The following is a 26,121-nucleotide window of genomic DNA, read 5'->3' on the forward strand; positions in this document are numbered from 1 at the left end:
CTGAGTGACGTCCAGAGTGTGGTGAATAGAACACACTTAGTTTTGAACAATTGGCATGGTTATGCACCACAGGGTTGTACGAGGGGACCCAGGAGTCTCAGTGCCACTCCTGCGATGTTTATGTAAGTCTGAAATTATTTCAAAATAAAAAGTTAAGCCTGGGCAACATAGCAAGACCCCCTTTCTTAAAAAAAAAAACAAACATAAATGAGCTGGGCATGGTGGTGTGCATCTGTAGTCCTAGCTACTCGGGACGCTGAGGCAGGAGGATTGCTTGAGCCCAGTACTTCAAGGCTGCAGTGAGCCATGTTCACACCATTGTACTCCAGCCTGGGAGGCAAAATGAGACCTCATCTCTAATCTAAAAATAATAAAATAAAATAAATAAAAGGTTAAAAAATGTCCTGAAACCATGCAGAAGGAAGACCCCCCAGAATGTCCAAGTGACAGCCACAGTGGCAGGAGATTTGAGCCTGTGGGATGGATTCCACCCAAGGTTCTAGGGGGAATCTGCAGCAGGTTCACTACCTTCCCAAAATAGCACAAACAATGGGGGATATCTGGGAGCATGGGCATCTTTCTGGAGAGAGAATCCATTGCTTTGATCAGATTTCCACAGGTGTTTGAAGCACACATGTTATGAACCACTGCCCAGAGTCATCTCTGTTTACAGAGGAGCCGACTCAGGGCTCCCCTGAGGCCAGGACTCATGTCCAGGCTCTGCAGTCCTGGCAGCCAGCCTCCACGGAAGCCAAGTTCTCTGCCACAAACACCTTTGTCAGGGGTTTCTGCTTTTGTTGACACAACAGAGGCAGCTATGGGGGTGAAACGGAGGCATCTTGCCCGTGGGAAGTGCCAGCCATCCCAGAAGGCCAGGAAATCATCCCAGTCAGCAGGAAAATGCCTTCATTAGAGTGGAGTGTCGGAGGTCCCACTAGAATGGGACACAGGCTACTGGGAGACAGGGTGCTTAGACACAAATGCTGCCAATTTGGCCAAGTCACCTGGGAAGGAGACTGGCTGAACTTTTTGAGCCACCTAAGGCCTGCCCTATTCAGGCCCAAGACTTTTATTCTAACACAGCAATCAGTTGTTGGAGAAAGGAAGAAGAAAGGAAACTGCATAACAAAATTGTTCTGTAAGGGAAGTATATTCCACCTGGGAAAACCATCTTTCCCAGAAACTTGTCGTGGTCTCATTTAGCAGTTATTTACTGAATTCATCCAAAGTATCAATTATCTATCTTTCCTTCTTTTTGTTCATTCATCCATCTGTCATCCACATCCATCCATCTATCCATTCATCTATCGTGCATCATCCACCATCCATCCATCCATCCATCCATCTATCCATTACCTATCATCCATCATCTACCACCACCTACCATGTATCCACCTATCAATTCATCTATCCATTCACCATCCATCCATCCATCATCCATATATCTACTCTCCATCATCTACCATCATTCACCACCCACCACCCATCTATCCATCCACCCATCATCCATCATCTGTCATCCACATCCATCCATCAACCATTATCCATCCATCCATCCATCATCCACATCTATCCATCATCCATCTATCATCCATCATCCACCCATTCATCATCTATATCCATACATTATCCATACATCTATCATCCATCATCCACTATCCATCCACAATCTAACCATTGTCCATCCATTACCCATCATCCACCATCTACCACCACTCATCCATCCATTCACCCATCATCCATTCATCATCCATCCATCATCAATTCATCACCCATCCATCATTCAACCATCATCCATCCATCATCCCTTTCATCATCTGTCCCTTCATCATCTGTTGCCCTTTATCTGTCCATCTCTAATCCATCCATCACCATTCATCCATCACCATTCATTCATCATCCACCCATCATCCATTCATCCATCTATCCACCACCCACCATCCATCCATTATCCATCCATCCATCCATCCATCCATCCATCCATCCATCCATCCATCCAGGATCTGAGAGTCCCTAATGAGCCAGGCACTGGGCTGAACTAGGAATATGAGATGAATAAGAAGCAAGGTGCCCACTCTCAATAACCACAGTAAAAAAATCCCCCAGAGGTTGGGTGTGGTGGCTCACAGCTGTAATCCCAGCACTTTGGGAGGCTGAGGTGGGCAGATCACGAGGTCAAGAGATTGAGACCATCCTGGCCAATATGGTGAAACCCCGTCTCTACTAAAAATACAAAAATTAGCGGGGCGTGGTGGCGTGCGCCTGTAGTCCCAGCTACTCAAGAGGCTGAGGTGGGAGAATCGCTTGAACCTGGGAAGCAGAGGTTGCAGTGAGCTGAGGTCACGCCACTGCACTCCAGCCTGGCAACAGAGGGAGACTGCATCAAAAGAAAAAAAAATCCTCCAGAAAGTGGACTGCTGTTCAATATGATACAATTTCTAACAACCTAGGCTTTCTGAAAGTTGAAGGATTTCCTGTCCTGGTGATAATAAAACAGATGTTGGATGACCCACTTTCAGGAGAAGACAGTCCTTGCCTTGGTAAGGAGAATGAACCAGGGGAAGCCTTCCCTATCTCTAGTGGGAGGCTTTGCTGGTGTGTGTGTTAGGTTTTTTGCCTGGGACTGTGCTAAACCATGTGCTTTTGGGAGCTTACAGTTCACAAGGGAGGCAGTAGAGAGGACAAGGACACATAGCAAGGCTTGACAACATGAGCTCCGAGGCAGGCCTGGGATGGAAGGGTGATGAATAGTGGATAGATGGATGGGTGGGTGTATAGATGATGGATTGAGGGATGGTGGATAGATGGATGATGATGAACTGATGGATGGTGGATGGATGGATGGATGGATGAATGATAGATTTATGGATAGATGGGTGATGCATTGATGGATGGCAGATAGAGGGATGGATAGATTGATGGATGTTGGATGGTGGATGGATGGATGGATGAATTGATGGATGGTGGATCATGCACGATGGATAAATGGATGATGATGATGGACGGATGGATGAATGATGGATTGATGGATGGTGGATCGTGCATGATGGATGAATGGATCATGGATGGATGGATAAAGTCTGAGAAGGTGAGGGAGTTCTAGGTGGTAAGAGGTGGGCATTTAGGGAAAGGCAGAAGAGCTGCCAGGCAAGGCTGCATCACAGCTGAGGACAGTGTGGTTGTCAGATGCAGATAATCATGAGATGAGCTTTGATGGTTCCTTTGTCTTTTGCACCTCAGAACTTTTGGACTAGAGGGATCTTAACAAATCCTTTGTTTCTAGGTTTGGATTTAATGGGCTTTTCAAGTATCAGAGAGCATCTGGGGACTAACAGAGGACTGCCAAGTGTTTTTATTTTGTTGAGACAGGAAAAGATATAGACAGATATAGATATGTAGATATATGGTAGATATTATATATATATATATAAAATATCTACTATCATAACTTCAGAAAAGGACCTTTGAACATCAAACAGGAAGGATATGTTTCCAAATTCTTTTTTTTTTTTTAGACAGAGTCTCGTTCTGTTGCCCAGGCTGGAATGCAGTGGCGCGATCTCAGCTCACTGCAAGCTCTGCGTCCCAGGTTCACGCCATTCTCCTGCCTCAGCCTCCCGAGTAGCTGGGACTACAGGTGCCCGCCACCATGCCCAGCTAATTTTTTTGCATTTTTAGTAGAGAAAGGGTTTCACCGTGTTAGTCAGGATGGTCTCAATCTCCTGACCTCGTGATCCGCCCACGTCGGCCTCCCAAAGTGCTGAGATTACAGGCGTGAGCCACTGCGCCCGGCCACGTTTCCAAATTCTTAAACGTTGAACAACATTTGCCCAAATCATTCCAAAATCCTTGTCTTTTCGCATTTCACTAAAGTTGCTCAGTTGCCACTATTTATTAAGCAGTGACTGTCTTTTAAGTGGCAAAGAAGGCTGCAGCCTCTGTCCCCTCAGAGCTGACCTTCCCACGGGGAGCTGACCCAGGAAGCATTTCGGCAGGGACAGGTGTTTGCTCAGAAGGTAGCTGCTGAGGGAGCACAGCATGGAGGCTGCCCTGTTCTGGGGTGACAGTGGGAAAAGCAGGTCCAAGCCTATCCTTGTATTAACTAATGAGAGAAGTGGCCCTGACAGGAAGATGGCTCAGAGAGGGTCAGCCATGGGCCCCAGGCTGCACAGCAGTGAGTGCAGAGCCCAGACAGAGGGGTCCCAAGAGAGGTCCCTGAACCCATCATTACGGGCTCCTGCAGCTCCAGTGGGTGTTCCCATGGCTGGTGTTTCCATGGCCGTAGCCTCAAGGGAGCAGTGAGCCCACCTGCCTGGCTGGGCCACCACTGCATGGCTGAGGGGGACATGCCTATCTGTGGAAAGGCTGTGGGGGCTGATACAGGGCGAGAGGAGAAGGACAGCCTGGGACTCCTGAGTTCCTGGGACATGCCTGTTGGTCCAGAGGGGACTCCTGAGTGGCTTTTCTGAGGGACAAACAACTTGAAGGAGGGAAAGTTCTGGGTCAGGGGATGGGGATTGTTGTTAAATGTGACCATAGGACAATGAAATCCAGCTCCTTGGGGAGGCAGAGTGCTCAGTCTGAAGGGTTTCACCCAGGCTGGCCCCTCTGGGAAGCCCACCAGGGAATTAGGACTGGAGGCTTCCAACAATGGTCATGGCTGGGGGGCCAATGAATCACTGCAGGGCCACCCTGGGGACCCAAGTTCAACTGGGGTGGGGGGGGCACCTATATCTTAAAGGGTCTCCAGTGATTCTGATGCATCAACTGAGATGAGATCTCCCAAGCTCAGATTCCATTCTGTGCTGACCCCTCCTCTGGGCTGTGACCAGAAGGCAGGCTATGGACAGCTTGGCCATGACTTTGTAAGGGCTATATGGGACCCTGCACAAGACCGTGAACAGGAGCCTGCCAGGAGAAGGGGGTTGAGGGGGTGTCTCTGATATGCTGATGGCCATCCCCCCATGAGTGGACAGTAGTCATTGGGTCTCTGGCCTGGCCTCTTCCTGGAGGTGGGTACCTTGGTCACAGGCTCTGAGATTCAGGGCCCTGGCTGCTGGCAGCTGGTGGCTGGGCTGCTCAGTCTGGGAAGGGGGCTATGGTTCTGCCTCTGTGACCCCATCCTGGGGCAGCTGACACCTCCTTTCCTAGGAGCTTGGGATGCCACCTTTGCCCAGTCTGCTTCTTGATGTTGACCCACTCTCACCTGGCCATGCCTCTTGGGGGCCTCCGATGCTGTCCCCGGCCCGTGGAAACTTGTGGCTTCGTCTCTTTCCCCTAGCAATGCTGACTGGCTGGACACCCCCAGCTCCAGCAGGGATGCACAGGCCGAGGGCAGGATCCCATGGTGGCCAGCCCAGCCGGGCGCTGGGGGCCCAGACTCCCAACATTGCCCACTGCCCAAGAGAAAAACTCTGCTGAATCTCCACCGGGAAGTTCTCACCTCCACTGTGACAAAAAATGTCCTCTGTCCCCCAAGTGCACCCTACTGCAGCCAGCTTCTCTCTCCAGGTCTGCAGGGCAAATGACCCACCCCACAGGCCTTGCCCCTGCCTGATCTGCGAGCCCTTTCCATGCACCAGTGAGGAGCAGTCTCCCTGTACTCCAGGGACTGGCCTTCAGGCATCGTGGGGGATGGAGGGTCACAGCGAACACAGCCCCTCGTGCACGCTGCACCCTGTATGATTACCACGCCCCCACCACACACCTGGGACCCATAGAGTTGTGGGGACAGTGGCCACCCTGAACGCATTGGGTCCCTCCCTCCTGGTGCTGCCCCCATCTCCTGCCTGCTCACGCCACAGCTGCCAGAAGGGGCTGGCTGAGTGAGGGGGTGCCTTGGATCCCAGCTAGGACCACCTGATCAGACTGGTCAGGGGCCTGCAGGTCACTGTGGCCCCAAATGTCATGCCATCTGGGGACCATCGCCCCTGAAAAAGGACAAGCAAAATCCTTCTCGTGCCCATCGGGAGGCCACAACAGGCTTCCAGAGCAGCCAACGCGTGGGCCGTCTTCCCCCACTGAGGCCTGAACACAGGGGAAGGAAAAGACCCTTTGCTGTGGGGCACACAGGGGGACTCAGCCCGCGCCCCCGTCCCTGCCGGAGCCGACGCCTGGGCGCCTCCCCTCGGGGGCTGCCCACCTTCCCTCATTCCTGCGGCCCCAGGAGGAGCCAGGCGGCCGGGAGGGGGTGTCGCGGTGGCATTTGGTAATCATGGCCTGCACAAAAGGCCCCGGAGCCACCTGAGAGCGGAATGCGGCCCGCGCCCCACCGCGGCCACGGCCCCTGACACCGCCGGGCGGCCCGCGCGGCCGGGCGCCGTGCTGACCCGCTGGGGCGCTTGAATCCGGCTTTGTGCGCCACTGTCACGCCGAGTTAGGCCCACAATGGCCGGCGATATTTTATATGAATTTCCCCCTGGTCGGTGATTAGGCGAGCGCAGGCCAGTCATAGCAACCTGGAAGTATGCGCCGCGCGCCAGGCCGTCCGGCGCGAGGGGAAATCCCCATTCAGACGCTTTAATTCAGCACCGCGAAGGGCGTGTGAACCGCCCGCGCATTTGCACTCTCCCCTTGTGCTTAATCTTGTCGCCGTCGCTGGGATATTGTGCTCCCAGCCGGACGCGGCGGGGAGTCGGTCGGGGTTCCCCTCCCACTGGGGAGAGTTAATGATATAGCAGAGAGGCCGCTGGAGCCAGGGGAGCCCCCCACCCCAACGCATCTTAAACGGCAACACTTTCCGATGGGGGGGTCAGGGGTCGCAACCTGGATTTGGGGATGCTGGTTCCCTAAAGAGCTGCCCTCTGTGTCCCCATGTCCTAGCAGGCAGGCCCCACCCCTGTGCTGGCCCTCATAGGCAGGGGACACACAGGGAGGTGGCGGACCACCCCCGAGGGGCTCCTGGGGGCTCCGCGGGGAGGAGAGGAGGCTGGGCTGCCTCCTGCCTGGGGAAGACGTTGGGGAGATGAGGGGGGCCTTGTGGGGCACCTAGCAAGGCTTACTGACATGTGGTGCGCAGGAACCCTTTCATTACTCTCCCCACCCTTTGGGGCTGGAGAGGTCCTGGGGCACCAACCAGGAATCTGGCCGTGTGCTTTGAGTGGGGATACCCTGGGGTTCGCAGACGAAGGCAGTGGGTGGGGACTGGAAATGCGTGAAGAGGCGGTGGTGTGTGAAGGCTAAGTGGGACAGCCACTGCTGCAGGCCCCACCCACACTGGGTATGAAGAAGCAAATCCCAGGGCTCTGGGAAGTGTCCACGGGGAGTTGTGGGAAGCACATTTACTTGGGAAGCACAAGAGATTGCATACCTCCCCATGCCACTACGCTCCCCCCGACCTCTCTGGCAGGTGCCAGAGCCTGGGGGGACTCCTGGGCCCAGCCCATGTTAGAGGGCACTGAGCGTGTGGGCACAGGTGGCATCCCTAGGCTCCAGGCCTCACCTGCTCCTGGCCTCCGTCCCCTTCTCTAAGGAGCACATGCCCTACCTGGCCTAGAGCAGGCCAGGCTCTCCGCAGAGCCATCTGCCGCCTGAGATCCAGCTGCTGGGCCCTGGGCTGCTGCATCCACTGCAGCCGTCCCTGCCCTTTCTCTGTACCTGTGTCCTTGCCAGGGGTCAAGAGTGAGGTGTCTCCAGCTCTGCAGGGAAGTGAGCCCTCCCAGTGCCTGGGGCCTGCGGCAGGGGACAGAGAAGCTGCACGGTGTGCCCAGTCTCCATGCACTTAAAATTCCTCAAATGCTTTCTGCCCCAGGCAGGTTGAATGTCCTGCTCCTTTTGGACCCCAGAAGAGAGGGCTCTTCAGGGACCAGGCTCAGCTTCTGTGACAGAGCCCCATGTTCCAAGGACTGATGGTTTCTCCCAGCCTCAGTCTGGTGGCCCCAGCCCCCAGCCCCAGGCCAGGTGGACGGCAGATGGGGCTGAAAGCAGGAGGTGTGAGGATATGAAGCTTCTTCCTTCATATGTTCACACTCATGCACACGCACACACACATGCACATGCATACACACAGGCATGCACATATATGGCATATGCGCACATATAGGCACACACATGCACCCCTCACAATGCACACACTAGGGTGTACACTCACATGTGCACACACACACAAGAGGCTGGGCCCCTCTCCTCACAGCTGGCTGAGGGTTTTTAACTGTGTTCAACAAGGCCATCTTGGCAGGGGTGGCCAGGCACCCTGTGGCCCCTGCCACAAAGCCTGGGGTGACCTTTGACATGATTAGGGTTGCCCTGACCCTAATCCAATCAGATGATTATGGAGAGTGCAGCCAGGGCCTGCACAATGGCCTCCTGAGCAGGCCTCTCTCTGAGGCACCCGGCGGGCTCCTTCCTCCCAGGCCACCAGGACTCCAAGCATTTCTGAGTCCCTGTGGCAGGCAGGAGGGAGGAGCCGGGACTTCCCCTTTCCTACTTAAACCTATTTAAGCCATGAGGAGGTAGGAGGGGTCCCAGACTGTGTTCCTCCATCAGAAAGGGAAGGAGAAGGGGGTAGTAGGATCAGAGAAGGGGAGAAGGAGTGGGTGGAGAGGAGGTAAGTGGGATGGGAGGGAAGGCTAGAAGCGCAGCAGGAGCTCAGCCCTTTGCAGAGAGGCCAGCATAGCAGCAGGAAAACAACCAGAAATGGGGGCTCCCCGCCCCCACCCAACGCCGGCACCTTAGGACAGGACCTGGGCATCTGTGAGGCCCACTTGCCCCTGGAGAGCCTGCGGCATTAATCCAAGAGCCCCATTTAGAAATTCTCAGTGACCGCTCAGATCCATCCCCGCCCCGCCCGGAGGGTTGCACACATGGGGACTGGGTATCCTCTGTAGTCCTACCTTCTCTGCTTCCTCCCGGGCTGCACCTGCCCTCCCTGTGGGCTCAGGGTTCCTCCAGTGATTCCTAAACTGTATGCTCCAGCTAGGCCCTGTCACTGCTGGGCCTGCCTAAGGGCTCTGCTCACCCCCACGTCAGCCCCAACCTTGGCATGGGCTGTCCCCTCTGCCTGGGGACTTTGAAGCCAGGCTGCCAAGGTTCACGTCTCTGCTTTGTCACAGTGCTTCCGCTTCCTCATTTGTAAAACAGGGTCACCGCACTGCTGGCCTCATCAGATAGGCATTAGGATTCAACTGGCCATGGTGTGTCGAACACTTAAACAGTGCCTAGAAAATACTGGATATGTGTGTTTTAAAGAAGGAAAATCCTTCAAGATTCAGCCCAGGGGCCACCTCCCCTGGGAAGCCCTCCTGGGATTCTCCGAAGCATGCACCATTGTCCTTAGGTCACTGACTTAATACATCATTTCTAAGCATATGCTGTGTGGCAGAGTGCATCTCTGTGCTTTCCCAGGGGACCTACCGCATACATTTGTGCCACATGTATACCTGTGGCATATGCTATAGGGATGCTGTCACACACCAGACCCATGGGAGACCCCCAAGGGTCCCAGGTCTTGTTCCAGGAGACTCCTGGATCTTCCTGGAGTGTGCCATACCCTAGGGAGTTTCTCCCAGAAACCAAGATTGGGAGCCATTGTGAAAATCAGGCACCTTTAATTCCCTGTTTTCCACAAACTTTAAGGAGGACCTAACTGAGTCATGTGCTGATAGGCCTTTTCCACATTTTGATGATAGGCCACCATGTGATTTTTGGCATACATAACTCTAAAAAAATTCAAAGAATTGAGAGATGCATGATAACTAAGTGCTCCCATTTTTATCTATTTATGTATGTGAACAAAGTTTTTCTCACATCTAGAACTACTAAGTTTAAAAGCAAGATGGGCCTACCTGCAGCTAACATCCTATCCGGTGGTGAAAGACTGAAAGCTGTTTGTCCACTCTCAACTCTGCTATTCATCATGGAACCGTAGGCTCTGGCCAGGGCAATTAAGGAAGAAAAATGAAAAAAGTGCATCCGGATTGGAAGGAAGAAATAAAACTATCTTATATGTAGAAAGCCCTAAGGAATCTGCAAATTAAAAAATACATTAGAACTGATCAACAACTCCAGCAAGGTTACAGAGTACAAGATCTATATTAAAAATCAGATCCTGTGTGTGTATGTGTGCGTATGTGTGTGTGTTTTTTTGAGACAGAGTCTCACTCTGTTGCCCAGGCTGGAGTGTAGTGGTGTGATCTCAGCTCACGTGCAACCTCCGCCTCCTGGGCTTAAGTGATTCTTTTTTTTTTTGAGACAGAGTCTTGCTGTCGCCCAGGCTGGAGTGCAGTGGCGCGATCTTGGCTCACTGCAGGCTCCGCCCCCCGGGGTTCACGCCATTCTCTTGCCTCGGCCTCCTGAGTAGCTGGGACTACAGGCGCCCGCCACCACGCCCGGCTAATTTTTTTTGTATTTTTAGTACAGACGGGGTTTCACTGTGTTAGCCAGGATGGTCTCAATCTCCTGACCTCGTGATCCGCCCGCCTCGGCCTCTCAAAGTGCTGGGATTACAGGCGTGAGCCACTGCGCCCGGCCCCGCTGACGCGATTCTTGTTCCTCAGCCTCCTGAGTAGCTGGGACTACAGGTGTGTGCCACCATGCCTGGCTAATTTTTGTATTTTTAGTAGAGACAGGGTTTTATCATGTTGGCCAGGGTGGTCTTGAACCCCTGACCTCAAATGATCTCCCTGTCTCGGCCTCCCAAAGTGCCGGGATTACAGGCATGAGCCACTGCACCCGGCCTCATTTGTGTTTCTGTACACTAGTGACGAATAATTAAAAAATGAGATTAATAAAACAATTTCATTCACAACAGCATCAAAAATAATAAAATATTTAAGGAATACATTTAACAAAAGAAGTGCAAGATTTGTATGCTGAAAACTACAAAATGCCATGAAAGAAATTAAAGACCTAAATGGGAAGATATCCTGTGTTCATGGACCAGAAGACATAATATTAGTAGAACAATATTTCCCAAACTGATCTACACATTCAACACAATTTCTAAAAATCTAAGCTTTTTTTGCAGAAATTGATGAGCTAATCCTAAAACTCACATGGAACTGTAATTGTCTCCAAATAGCCAAAATAACCTTGAAAAGAAAGACGAGCAGGAGGACTCACATGTTCTAATTTCAAAACACTACAAAACTACAATAATCAAAACAGTGTGGCACTGGCATAAAGACAGACATATGGAACAATGGAATAGAATAAAAAGCCCAGAAATAAATTCATACATCCAGGGCTAACTGATTTGCAGTAAAGTTGCCAAGACTATTCAAAGGGGAAAGAACAGTCTGCAACAGATGGTGCTGGAATAACTGGATCTCCACACGCAAAAGAATGTGATTAGATCCCTGCCTCACATCGTCTATGAAAATTAAAATAAAGACAGAGATGTAAGAGCTAAAACTCTAAAACTCTTATTAAAAAAAAACCTAATTAAGAGTAGATCTTTATGAGCTTGGGTTAGGCAATGGTCTCTTAGATATGGCATCAAAAGCCAAGGAACCAAATAAAAAACTAATAACTTGGAATTCATCAAAATTAAAATCTTGCATGTATCAAAGGACACCATCAAGCAAGTGAAAAGACAACCCACAGAATGGGGGAAAATATTTGCAAATCATGTATTGGATAAGGGACTTGTATGCAGACTATATAAAGCACTCTTACAACTCAACGACAAAAAGACAACCCAATTAAAATGTGGGTGGGAGAATGGAATAACATCACTCCAAGGAAGAGAGACAAATGGCCAATGAGCACATGAAAAGATGCTCAACATCCTTAGATATCAGGGAAATGCAAATGAAAACCTCAATGAGACATTGCTTCACACCCACTAGGATGGCTAGAACAAAACCAACAAGCAGAAAATAACAAGTGCTCGTGAAGATGTGCAGAAATCAGAATCCTCAGACCCTGCTGATGGGAATGTAAAATGGGGCAGACACTTTGGAATAGTTTGACAGTTCCTCAAAAAGTTAAGCATGGAGTTCCTCTCCATGCTTAACTTTCTGCTGCTAGGTATATGCCAGAGAGAATTGAAAATACACATTCACACAAAAGGCATTATTTATAATAGTCAAGAAATTGAAAAGACCCAAATGCCTACCAATGAGTGAATGGATAAACAAAATATGGTCTATCCATACAATGGAATGTTACTCAGCCATAAAAGGGAAGGAAGTTCTGGTATATGACCAGGCTCCTAGACCATAGATTTGGGGACTCCAGAGCAGGACTCGTTCATAGGCCTTTCCTCGAAGCAGCTGGAGGTGCCATCAGGTTTAGGACCCAGTGCTATTCACCGACTTTGGGGCTTTGCATTCAGGTGGCTGGCGCCCCAGCCAATCTGCTGGCTGGGATTCCCATCTGTGCAGATCTGTGCCTTTCCATGGGTGTGGTCCAATCCAGACAGCGATGGCACAGGCTCCCCAAGGCTCAGCTTGGAGGACAGACCCAAGGTTCCTGAATGGTGTGACTCATGAGGCTAGCTTCCTCCTGGCCTCCAGCTGGGCTCAGATGCCCAGGTTGGGAGTCAGTGAGCTGATGCCATCCATGGGCAGGAGCCCTCCCCGCTTCCACAAGTGAGAGACACCCTGACATTCTGGAGGGCAATGGAATATCCTAAAGATTCCCAAGCGTAGCAGGGCTTTAGGGAATGGCAGGTTCCCCTCTGACCCCATGCAGCACAGCCTTCCTCCATCACCTGGTATGGCTCCAAGCAGGACAGTCTTCCTGCTTTCTTCCTAAAATCCCTGCTTCCTTCTCAGAGGGGGAGTGGGCAGCCCTAAGCACCCCATCCTGGCTTTGGAGCCAGCAACCACATGGCACAGGGCCCAGTCTGGTGCTCTTGGCCTTTTGCAGTGTATATGTTGCCCATGCCTCTTTCCATGCCACCACTGGCTACAGCACAGCCCAGGAACCCTAGTGGGCAGCAACTGCATCACATGCACCCATAGGCATGCACATGCATGCCATAGCCACATGCACACGTGCACAGGCACATCCACATACACCCATGCACAGGCACATGTATCCACCAAACCACATACACATTCACTACACCTGACACATACACATGCACACACATGCACATGCACACACCCCACACCACACCACGTGCATGTGCACACCACATTCCCACGCACGTGCACACTCACATACACACAATGCATCACACACCACACCCTTGGACACGCTTGATGAGCTGCACGGCCCTGGGACCTGACTCCTGTGCACCCTGGCGGCCATCTCCAGGGGAGCTGCGTGGTGTATTACCCCAACCAGCAGCTCTGTGAGGTCTGACAAGCTGTAAGTATTCTTCCATTTTATAAATGGGAGGCTGACGCTCCAGGAAGTGAGCTGCCTTTCATTCAAGGTCACAGGAAGCCCACTCTCCGAGCTCCCCAAGCTCCAGTTTCTTCTCCTACATGGACCCTGACTTGTCCCTCAGGGACGTCCTCCTCATCCCAGGCCCACAGTGACCAGTGCCTGGACTCTGAGCCTGACCCTCTTGTCCCCACTCTCTGATCCACAGTGCCTTCCCCACGCCTGAAGAACACAGGCCCGTGATGGGGGCTGGGGCGTGGCCATGACCACTGGATGCTGGAGGGCTCCTGCCCATGACGGCCTCAGCCAGGCCCCACCAGCCCTGGAGGCAGTGTCAGCTGCACACTCAGGTTCTCTCCTAGTCAGGGCACATGCCAGGCCCCCCAGAGCCAGGCACCTCCCCTCCAGAGGACTTGTGGTCTTCCTTTGCATTTGGCTGCAGGGGCTGAGCAAGGCTATGCTCTCCTTCCACAGAATCATCAGCTCATGGGGCTGACCAGAGGCTGTGAAGCAGGGTGAGGGGATAGGAGTGAGCGTGGGGGACACTCTTGAGAGGGCCTGTGGGAATTACAACAGGAGAAAGGGTGTTCCTGGCAAAGGGACTGCAAAGTGCAAAGGAGGAGGGAGGGGCCATCATGCTCAGTGTTTGAGAAGCAGCCAAGAGGCCAGTGGGGCTGGAAGACACAGAGAGTGTCGCAGTCCGTGCAGGCTGCTCTAACAAAACACCATAGCCAGGCAGCTCAAAAACAGCACAAGTCCAAGGGCAAGGCACTGGCAGGTTCAGCGCCCGGCGAGGGCGCATCCTGGTTCATAGACCTCTCTTTCTCACTGGGTCAGACCTCTTTTTCTCGCTAGGTCAGCATATGTGTGGTGGAAGGACTGAGAGGTTCCTTTTTATTTATTATTTGTTTATTTATTTATATTATTCCTTTTTTTTTTTTTGGGGATGGAGTCTCACTCTGTTGCCCAGGCTGGAGTGCAGTGATGCAATCTGGGCTCACTGAAACCTCCGCCTCCTGGGTTCAAGTGATTCTCATCCCTCAGCCTCCTGACTAGCTGGGATTACAGATGCCCGCCACCACCCTTGGCTAATTTTTTTGTATTTTAGTAGAGACGGGGTTTCACCATGTTAGCCAGGCTGGTCTCGAACTCCTGACCTCAAGTGATCTGCCCGCGTCCGCCTCCCAAACTGCTGGGATTTCAGGCGTGAGCCACCGCGCCTGGCCTATTTATTTTTATTTTTATATTTTTTAGAGACAGGGTCTCATTCTGTTGCCCAAGCTGGAGCTCAGTGGTGCCATCATGGCTCACTGTAGCCTCAACCTGGACTCAAGTGACACTTCCTGAGTAGCTAGGACTACAAGGCACCGTGCTTGGCTAATACATGTTAACTTATTTTTTGCAGAGATGGGGTCTTGCTATGTTTCCCAGGCTGGTCTTGAACTCCTGGCCTCAAGCAATCCTCCCACCTTGGCCTCAGTGGCACTGATCCCACTCATGAGGCTTTACTCTCATGACCTGACCACCTCCCAAAGGCCCCACCTTCTAACACCGTCACCTGTGGGTGGGGATTTCAATGTAGGAATTGGGTGGGTGGGGCACAAGCATTCATACTATTGCAGGGAGGACAGGGAGGAGGGTAAGGTGGCAGCCAGGGGCCCAGGGTTTTTGACCTGAGCAACAGAGAACTGGGGTTGTCGGTTATAAAATGAGGGAACCAGCGGGGAAGCAGATTCGTGGAGAAGTGAGATGAACTGCGGCCTTGGGCATTCTGCCAACAGGACCCCCAGGACTGCAAGGTCCCTGGGAGGACTTTCCCAGCGTGACCTGTCTCGCCTTTGTCTGAGTAGCCTTCCTTCGGCACCATGGTCTCCAAGGTCTCCTCGGCCTGCTGACCACATGCTCAGCACAGCTGTGGTCCCCTGGGCCCCGCCTCGGCCGGCAGGACTGTGCTGGGCCACCCTGGGGTGGATGGTACTATGCACATTCCGCCCTACATGCTGGTCTCCCAAGGTGACCTTGATGCTCCATCAAGTGGTGGGATCTGTGTCCTCTACCCCAGAACGCAGCCTGGAACCCAAAAGGAAGCTCCGAGGGCCCTCCAAAAAATTAGACACAAACGGTTACTACAGACATTGTTAGCTCTCTGGAAAGTAGTCAAAGGGTCACCGCAATCCACTGAATGCCAACTTGAGGAAATGATGACCTTGACTTGCTAGGAGAGCCTGGTGGTGTTTTCATGTGGTGGTGCCTACAAGCCTCCCTGGGACAGTGAAGGCCGGTGTTCCCCGGGTGGGTGGATAGTTCTGGAGGGAGCGGAACAGATCTTTTCCCCAAGGAATTGTTTGTCTGTTTTAACCTGTCTGGATAAAAAAAATTTGTTTTGCCTAACTCAGAACTCTCTCAGGATGGAGCAGTGGCTAATCGAAGGGTGGTCTATGAAAACCTTGAAAGTTAAAGAAAGCCACTGCCAGCTGGGGCAACTGGATAAAAGGCATTTATGAAAAACCTGCAGCCAACACTGTTGAAAAAAATCATAGACTACACAAACAAACAGAAACACATCCCATGCTCATGGACAGTAAAAATCAATATTGTGAACATGACAATACTGCCCAAAGCAATCTACAGCTTCAAGGCAATTCCCCTCAAAATGCCAACATCATTTTTCACAGAATTAGGAAAAACAATCCTAAAATTTATACAGAACCGGCCAGGTGTGGTGGCTTAAGCCTGTAATCCCAGCACTTTGAGAGGCCAAGGTGGGTGGATCACTTGAGGTCAGGAGTTTGAGACCAGCCTGACTAACATGGTGAAACTCTGTCTCTATTAAAAATGCAAAAAACAAAAACAACAACAACAAAAATTAGCCAGGTGTTGTGGCACATGCCTGTAATCCCAGTTACTTGGGAGGCTGAGCAGGGAATCCAGGAGATGGCTTGAACCTGGGAGGCAGAGGTTGCAGTGAGCCAAGATCGCTCCACTGTACTCCAGCCTAGGCAACAGAGTGAGACTCCATCTCAAAAAAAAAAAAAAAAATATATATATATATATATATATATATGTAACCAAAAAAGATCTCAAATAGCCAAAGCAATCCTAAGCAAAAACAAATTATACTACTATACTAATTTGAAGCAAACTTCAAATTATACTACAAAGCTATAGTGACCAAAACGGCATGGAACTTGTATAAAAGTAGGCACATAGACCAATGGAACAGAATAGAGAACCCAGAAATAAGGCCAAAAATGTACAGACAACGGATCTTTGACAAAGAAAACAAAAACATAATTTGGAAAAAGGTCACCCTTCTTAATAATTGGTGCTGGGGAAACTGGCAAACCACATGTAGGAGAATGAAACTGGATGCTCATCTCTCACCTTATACAAAAATCAACTCCAGATGGATCAAAGACTTAAATCTAAGACCTGAAACTATAAAAATTCTAGAAGACAACATTGGAAAAACTCTTCTAGACATCAATCCTAGGCAGATAATTCATGACTAAGAGCCCCAAAACAAATGCAACAAAAACAAAAATAAATAAATGGGACCTAATTGAATTAAAAACTTCTGCACACAAAAAGAAATAATCATCAGAGTAAACAGACAACCCACAGAGTGGGAGAAAATATTCACAAACCATGCATTTGACAAAGGACTAATATCCAGAATTGACAAGGAACTCAAACAAGTCAGCAAGAAAAAACAAACAATCCCATTAAAAAGTGGGTAAGGGACATGAATAGACATTCTCAAAATAAGATACACAAATGGCCAAAAAACATAGGTAAAAATGCTCAACATCACTAATCATCAGGGTAACACAAATAAAACCACAACAAGATACCACCTTACTCTTGCAAGGACGCCATTATTAAAAAATCAAAAAATAATAGCTGTTGGTGTGGACGTGGAGAAAAGAGGATGCTTATACACTGCTGGTAGGAATGTCAATTAGTTCAACCACTGTGGAAAACAGTATGGTGATTCCTTAAAGAGCTGAAAGTAGTTCTATCATTCAATCTCGCAATCCCACTACTGGGTATCTACCCAAGGGAAAAGAAGTCATTATATGAAAAAGACACTTGCACACATGTGTTCACAGCGGCACCATTCCCAATTGCAAACTTGTGGAACCAGCCTAAGTGCCCATCAACTCATGAGTGGATAAAGAAAACGTGGTGTGTAAGGCCAGGCATGGTGGTTCACGCCTGTAATCCCAGCACTTAGGGAGGCTGAGGTGGGTGGATCACCTGAGGTCAGGAGGTCAGGACCAGCCCAGCCAACATGGTGAAACCGCGTCTGTACTGAAAAAACAAAAATTAGTGGGGCTTGGTGGCGGGTGCCTGTAGTCCCAGCCACTTGGGAGGCTGAGGCAAGAGAATCGCTTGAAACCAGGAGGTGGAGGTTGCAATGAGCCGAGATCGCACCACTGCACTCCAGGCTGGATGACAGAGCGAGGCCCTATCTCAAAAAAATAAAATAAAATAAAGAAAATGTGGTATATATACACCATGGAATACTACTCAGACATTAACGGGATTTAAATAATGTCATTTGCAGCAATTTGGATGGATCTGGAAGCCATTATTCTAACTGAAGTAACTCAGGAGTGGAAAACCAAATATCCTATGTTCTCACTTATAAGTGGGAAATAAGCTATGAGAACACAAAGGCATACAGAGTGATATCATGGACACTGGAGACTCAGAAGGGGGAGGTTGGGAGGGAAGCCAGGGATAAAACACTATATATTGGGTACAATGTACATTATTTAGGTGAGGGGTGCACTAAAATCTCGGTTCACCACTAACAATTTGTCCATGTAACAAAAAAACACTTGTACCCCAAAAGTTATTGAAATAGAAATTAAAAATAAATAAATAAAAAGAAAGAAAGAAAAACCTGCAGCCAACACCATATATGCAGGCAGCTCAAAGTTTTCACCCTAAGATAAGGAGCGAGGGAAGGATGCCTACATTTACCATTTCTGTTCAACATAGCACTGGAAGTCCTAGCCAGAGCAATCAGGAAAGAAAAAGAAATAAAAGACACTCAAATAAGAAAGGAAGAAAGGCAGCAGTTTCCATCCACAGATGACATCAATCTATATGTAGAAAATTCTACACAATTCACCAAAACCCTCTCAAAGCTAACAAACAAATTAAGCAGGGTTATAGTTGAGGATCAAAACTCAAAAAAATGTATTTCTTGATTAAAAAGTTGAATTTCTATATATTAACAACGGAAAATCTGAAAAAAAATTAAGAAAACAATTACAAGCTGGTCACAGTGGCTCACGCCTGTAACCCCAGCACTTTGGAAGGCTGAGGCGAGAGGATTGCTTGAGCCCAGAAGTTCAAGACCAGCCTGGGCAACATAGGGAGACCTCCACCTCTACAAAAAAAAAAAAAAAAAAAAAGAAAAAAAAAATTAGCCAAGCATGGCTACTCAGGAGGCTGAGGCAGGAGAATTACTTGAACCTGGGAGATGGAAATGCAGTGAGCCGAGATGGTGCCACTGCACTCCAGCCTAGGTGACAGGGCCAGACACTGTCTCAAAACAAAAAAAAGAAAAGAAAAATGATTCCATTGACAATAGCATCAAAAAGAAAAATAGTACTTAGGAATACATTAACCATGGAGGTACACAACTCATATCCTGAAAACTACAAAACATGACTGAAAGAAATTACAGAAGCTGGGCACAGTGGCTCATACCCTGTAATCCCAACATTTTGGGAGGCCAGGGTGGGTGGATCGCTTGAGCCCAGGAGTTAGAGACCAGTCTGGGCAACATAGCAAAATCCCATCTCTACAAAAAATACAAAAATCGGGGGGGCATGCTGTCGCATGCCTGTAGTCCCAGCTACTTGGGAGGCTGAAGCAGGAGGATCGCTTGAACCTGGAAGGTCAAGGCTGCAATGAGCCATGATCATGCCACTGCACTCCAGCCTGAGCAACAGAGTGAGACCCTGTCTCAAAAACAAAAACAAACAACAAAAAAAAATTAAGGAAGAAGACCTAAATAAATGGAAAGATCCTGAGCTCCTGAATTAAAGGACTTAATATTGTTAAGGAGGCAATGCTTCCCAAGGCAACCTACAGAATCAATGAAATCCCCATGAAAATCCCAGCCGCATTTTTTTTTTTTGCACAAATGGAAAAACTGCTCCTAAAATTTACATATATTTGAAAGGGACCCGAAATAGCCAAAACGATCTTTTTTCCTGTCCCCCCCAAAACAATCTGGAAAAGAAAGAACAAAGTTGGAAAACTTACTCTTCCCAGTTTCAAAACATACCACAAAGCAGCAACAATCAAAATAGTGTGGTATTGGTGACAGGACAGACATACAGACCAATAGATTGGAATTGAGAGTCCAGAAATAAACCTATGCATCTATGACCAATCAATTTTCAACAAGGGTGCCAAGACCATTTGATGGGAAAAAGAACAGTTTTTTCCATAGAAGGTACTGGAATAACTGAATTTCCACATGCAAAAAAATGTGGTTAGATTCCTACCTCATACTATATAAAAAGATGAGCTCAAAATAGATCAAATACTTCAAAGTAAAAGACAAACTATTAGGTTCTTTGAAGAAAACATAGATGTGAATCTTTGTGACCTTAGGTTAGCTAATTCTTGCTTCAGTATGACATCTAAATAAACTGGATTTCACCAAAATTAAAAAATTTTGTGTATTAAAGGACACTTTCACAAAAATGAAAAAACCTACATGATGAGAGAGAAATATTCACCAATCATACATCTGATGCACGTCCAATATCCAGAATATATAAAGAACACTCACAACTCAACAACAAAAAGACAAAGAATCCAATTTAAAAATGGGCAAAGGACTTGACTAAACATTTCAAAGAAGGTCTACAAATGGCCCCAAAGCCCATGAAACGGTGCTTGGCATCATTGGTCATCAGAGAAGTGCAAACTGAAATCAGAAGGAGGTTTTACTTCACACTCTAGGATGGCTAGAAGTAAGAAATACAAACACCAGAAAACAGTGTGTCAGTGAGGATGAAGCTGGAACCCTCAAACAATACTGGTAGGAATATAAAATGGTGCAACTGCTGTGGAAAATAGTGTGATGGTTCCAGCCCATTGCAGCCTTGACCTCCCAGTTCAAGCAAAGCGAAACAAAATTACCCTGTGACCCAGCAATTCCACTCCTAGATACAGAAACCAAAAGGTGTGAAAACAGGCGTTCAAACACATGTATGTCCAAGAAAAGGCCACAGCAGCCAAAAGGTGGAGACCACGCTCATGTGCATCAACCTGAAGAATGAATAAACCAGTGTGCTCCATCCATGCAATGGAATATTATTCAGCCCATGAACAGGAATGAAGTGCTGAAACTATCCACAGTGCAGGTGAATCAACATGCTCAGTGAAAAAAAGCCAGATGCAAAATATTGCGTGATGCCATTTCTTAAACAGGCAGGGTAGCTAAATCACAGGGGAGAAGGCACGTGGGTGGGTGCCACGGGCTATGGAAGGGAGAAGAACGGGAATGGCTGCTTAATGGGCACAGGTTTCCTTTTTGGGTGATGAAGATATTTTGGAACTAGGCAGGTGATGGTTGCACAATTCTGTGAGATACCAAATGCTACTGAATTGAATACTTTAAAATCACGGACTTTCTGTTATGTGAATTTCACCTCAACTTTTTGAAAAAAGATGCTAAAGTTTTATTCTTGTCCATGTTCTCTCTGTCTCTGTCTCTCTGTCACTTTCTCTCTGTGTGTCTCTCTGTCACTCTTTGTCTCTCTCTATTGCTGTCTCTCTCTGTGTCTGTCTGTCTCTGTGCATCTTTGTGTCTCTCTCTATTCCTCTGTGTCTTTCTCTTTTGGTCTCTCTGTCCCTCTCTGTCTCTCTCTCTGTCTTTGTCTCTCTCTGTCTCTCTCTTCATCTTTCTGTCTCTATCTTTCTCCATCTCACTGTTCCTCTGTCTCTGTGTCTGTGTCTCTGTCTCTCTCTGTGTCTGTCTGTCTCTCTCTCTCTCTCTCTCTCTCTGTCTGTCTTTCTCTCTGTCTCTCTTTGTCCTCTAGGGTGCCCCAAAACCTCTCCCTTCTTGTAGGTCTTTAAGTTTGTGTATTTCCTCTGCAAGCCTGGCCTGTGCCCTGGCTCCTGGGAGCAGCCCCGCCGCTGGCCATGGTTGGAGTCACCTTAGAATGCCCGCTTTCCTCTCCAGGGAGCAGGAGGAGGAGGGATACCCGAATAACCCCGCAGGCTCAGTCCTGCTTCAGCCCCAGACCGTCCTCCTGGCGGTAAGCGGGAAGGACCCCAGCGTCCGCATGAGGCACTGTTCCCACCATGTGCACAGATGAGAATGTCAGGCAGCGCCAGGCGGGAGACTCTGTCCCACTCCAGACTCATCTGCCCTCCCCCAGACCACTCCCGTACCTTTGTCCAGCACGGGCCCGAAGATGGCCAGGCTGTCGTGGACGGTGGTGCAGTTCCACCGGCGGCCGCGGAACTGGTGCTGGCACTCCTGGATGCCAATCTTGATGCCCTCGGCCACGCTGGGCATGATCTCCACGTAGTTCCTGCAGAAGCGGAGCTGCTTGGGGACGAGGCCCGGGATGCTGGCGCACAGGATGGGCTGCGAGCCCAGGGAGGAATACTGTGGCCCAACAGCCAGCGACCTGCAGAGGGCAAGACCCAGCGGTGAGTGTGGGGCTGGGACAGCGACACAGATAAGCAGGATACAGACCCTTTGCTCTGGGGCCTCAAGTGCATCTGGGGGGCGAGACGCAGCTTCCACCATGAAGGAAATGTGATTTTTTATTTTGCAAGTAAGAGAATTTTTACTTAAAATCCCAATTAAAGATTCTCTATGGCCTCTAAAATAATGTTCATAAACCATGCCTTCTAATTTTTCTTTTTTTGAGACAGAATCTCACTGTGTTGCCCAGGCTGGAGTGCAGTGGTATGATCACGGCTCACTGCAGCCTCCAGATTAGCTGGGACTACAGGCACACACCACCAGAGCCAGCTAATTTTTATTTTTACAGTTTGTAGAGACAAGGTCCTGCTATGTTGCCCAGGCTGGTCCCAAACTCCTGGCCTCAAGTGACCTCTCACTAGAGCCTCCCAAATTGCTGGGATTACAGGCATGAGCCACCTTGCCCAGCTCTTAAGCCTGTATGTTATACATGAAGTGCTTAACACAATGTTGTGTGCAGAATAAATACTCAATGCTGGCTATTTAATTTTTTCTAGATGTTTTGATATCATCTATGTGTTTTTCTGTATGTTTTATCTGGAAGTCTGATTTTACGAGGCCAGGACCCTGACCTGCCCTATCCCCAAAACTCAGCTCAGAATTCAAATTGTCCAGATCTGTAACAGGAAATGATGCAGCCCCACATTCCTGCTCAGCACAACTGCATGGGCCCCGTTCACACCAGGTGACCCTGGAGCCCAATGGGGAACTCAGGGCTAGAACCTGAGAACTCAGGCTGGGGACTGGGTCAGGCGGGGGCTGCCCAGAGGAGGGATGCCCTTGGCTTTAGGATTGGGGGAGGAGGCCTGGCTTCCAGGATGTAGGCGTGACCCAGCGCAGAAATCACCGTGGAACTCAGACCCATCCCGCCAGCCCGCAGGCCCGCTTTTGGCTGTGTACCCCTAGATGTAAACACGTGTCCACAATGGGACGTGTTCAGGAATCTTCCCAGGCCTTTGAGCCTGAGAGCAGGAACTTGGACGCCACCCAAGCATCCGTCAATAGGAGAGTGAATAAACAAATGAAGGCTGCCTCTAGGATGCCACGCTGCTCAGAAACCCGAAGGCATGGGCTCCTGTGAGCACGTGGGGAGGAGGGGCTCAACTGTGAGATGCTCCTGGGGCCCTCCGCATCCCCCAATCTGAGCTCAAGACCAGGCAACACTCATCGCGGGAGAGGTCAGCACCGTGGCAACCTCACTCCTTGTTTTCCAGGTCCCAACAGCTCCCAGGCTGTGCTCTGCTTTTGGCAAAAGGCATTTGACACCTGTGCCGTTTAAATTAATGTAATTAAGTTTAAAATTAATTAAAATACAAGAAATGCAAAACTCAGCCCTTCGGTGGCACCAGCCGTGCTTCACGTGTGGCCCGTGGCTACCCTGAATGGGATAGTTAGATAGGGAATGTGCCTGTCATCAGGGAAGCTCTGCCGGGCCAGCCTGGCCGAAGTGCTCTGTGTTTGACTGGGATGTCGGTTACGTGAGTGCTTCACGTCAGAATGAATTGAGCCATGCACTTAGGGTCTTCCATTTTGCTGTACAAAATACACTTCAATTTAAAGAAATCACCAGGTCCTTTTGGGCACTAGTGGAGGTGGGTGGAGGGAGAGAGTTTCTCATGCTTATGACCACCTGTCGATGTGTCCACTGGATCCAACCAGTCTGGCTTCCGGACAGGACTCCCAGCGTTCAGGGTCCCCAATATGTCTACCCCCTGGAGATCTGGCCTCCCTCTCCCTAGTCACCCTCCCTCCTGTCTGTCCCTCATTTGAGTGCATAACCCTGTGCCAGACCCCATGGGCATCCCCAGGCCACCACCCAAGCATGCACCCCTGCGGTCTGTCCTTGCACAGTCAGCTCCCTTGTTCACTCCTTTATTCATTCACTATATGCAGGTACCCTGCCCCAGGTGTCCCTGCATACCCCCTCCACCGTTTTGTAGATCCCAGCACTCCCACGGAGGCCAGCCCTGATGCAAGCTGGGTTGGTGTCCCTGCTGTAGGGCAGTCTTCTTCCATGTCTCCTCCCCCATCCTCTCTCTTCCTTTGAGTCCCGGCCACTGGATGACCATCCGGGGTCCCTGGGGTATGGTCTGCACTGCCACTGCCCAGGGCCGAGTGGTGGTGGCCGAGGTCAGCTGTCTCTGACCTGGACTGTGGGTGAGAGGCCTCTGGACAGGAGAAGGTGGGTTGAACCAGGCCAGGGAAGTGACCATATAGGGGCTGGACTCGTGATTTTCAAACCATGCACCTCAGAGCACCCAGGAACCCCAACAGAGGGGCCTGGGGGTGCCCATGGGTGAGTCTGGGAGACCAACTGTCTGCTTCGCCCAGGACTGCAGGGGCTTCCTTTTTTTGTTTGTTTTGAGATGGGGTCTCGCTCTGTTGCCTAGGCTGGAGTGCAGTGGTGTGATCTCGGCTCACTGCAACCTCCCCTTCTTGGCTCAAGCGATTCTCCTGCCTCACCCTCCCGAGTAGCTGAGGTTACAGGTGTGCACCACCACGCCTGGCTAATTTTTGTATTTTTAGTAGATGGGGTTTTGCCATGTTGGCCAGGCTGGTCTCAAACTGACCTCAGGTGATCCACCTGCCTTGGCCTCCCAAAGTGCTGGGATTATAGGCATGAGCCACCGCGCCCAGGCAAGGGGCTTCCATTTTTAAGCCAAGGTGAGGTGGTTGCCCCAGGTGAGGTGCCTCCATTCCATGAACCCAGATGCTTCCCCTTCACTCATTCTATGGTGTGACTCCATGTGGGATGTTACTTGCAAAACATCCAGCACTGGTTCAGGACGTGCCTGCTACAGTGTTTGGGACAGAGCAGACTGACGTAAGCATAAAAAGATAAGACGGATAGATAGAGAATGGAGAGGATGGTGGGTGTGAGATAAAGCAGGCTGACTTCCGTATGAGCTGTGGACACACAAGGCTTTGATGTCCAAAGGCTGCATCTTTTCCAGATGTTTGAAAATTTTCCTAATGGAATGTTGTAGGGGACAAACATTTGAGCGTCATGGCTGAGGCCTGGGAGTGTGTCTAAGAAGGGCCGGGTACCTAAGCTCCAGGGCCAGCCTGGCTTACAGCCAGGGAAGTGAGCAAGAGGTGTCTGAAAGAAGGAAAAGCTTGAGTAGTTGAATGTCCTTTTTTTACTTGGAGACTTAGAATGAGGAGAAACAAAGGAATCCACTTAGAGCTCGCTGCTTACAAAACAGGGACTGGCCTGGGGGATGTGGCCATTTCCAAGGCGCATCTCTTTTCCAAGGCTAGATGCTGGATTCATTTTGGGGGCTGTCACTCTGCCCACCCCCAGAACGCTATGACCAGCATGGAGCCGGGACCACCTCGGCTCGCAGGCTCGGGGCTGGGAGGGGTGGCCTTGTCCCTAGTCTCTAGGGAAAGCAGAGAGGGGGACTCCTAAGTCTGAAGCCTCCATTCTCAGGGTGCTGAGTCAGCCAGCTCTGTGACCCTCTCACCCTCCTCCTGGGTGGGCCCTGGCCCACCACCTTCCTGAGTATGGCCAGGGTGCAGGTGGCCAGCTGCCAGGCCAGAGGTGGCTCCAGCATCCCTGGCCTCTAACAGCCCTGACAGGACCCTTCCCTTGACAGGCCCTTGTGGATTTGGGGTCAGGATGGGCTTGTCCTGCCTCCTGTGGACCAGAGGTCCCCTCCAGTTCATTGAGTTGCTTCCTGAGAGATTTCTCCTTCTGACAGCACCAGGCCACCAGAAGGCCTGGGCCACACAGACCCTGCCTGAGGAGGGTGGAAAGCTGGCAGACAGTGGGGAGCTCCTGTGGGGCCAGGGAGCAGTGCAGAGGAGGGCCCAGGAGGCTCACTGGGCCGCCAGATTTTGGCTGGGCCTTGAAGGATCAGTTGGGTCATTAAAAAGAAAATCAAATACAAGGCTGGGCATGGTGGCTCATGCCTATAATCTCAGCACTTTGGAAGGCTGAGGCAGGTGGATTGCTTGAGGCCAGGAGTTCAAGACCAATCTGGGCAGCAGAGCAAGACCCCATCTCTACAAAAATACAAAGGTTAGCTGGGTGTGGTGGCACATGCCTGTAGTCCCTGCTGCTTGGGAGGCTGAGGTGGGAGGATCAC

The 26,121-nt window shown here is 50.1% G+C and overlaps 1 protein-coding gene across 2 annotated transcripts in view; it reads right to left on the minus strand.

Annotated features, from left to right (window-relative positions):
* The window catches only part of WNT3A (Wnt family member 3A), a 54,393-nt gene that overhangs the window by 16,896 nt on the left and 11,376 nt on the right, over positions 1 to 26,121 (minus strand). For both annotated transcript variants that reach the window (XM_003275114.2, XM_003275115.2), the window contains exon 2: positions 21,709 to 21,950. In XM_003275114.2, the coding sequence (XP_003275162.1) occupies positions 21,709 to 21,950 (242 nt within the window). The remainder of the gene's footprint in view (positions 1 to 21,708; positions 21,951 to 26,121) is intronic.

The sequence above is a fragment of the Nomascus leucogenys genome, chromosome 5 (assembly GCF_006542625.1).
Source record: "Nomascus leucogenys isolate Asia chromosome 5, Asia_NLE_v1, whole genome shotgun sequence".
Lineage (NCBI taxonomy): Eukaryota > Metazoa > Chordata > Mammalia > Primates > Hylobatidae > Nomascus > Nomascus leucogenys.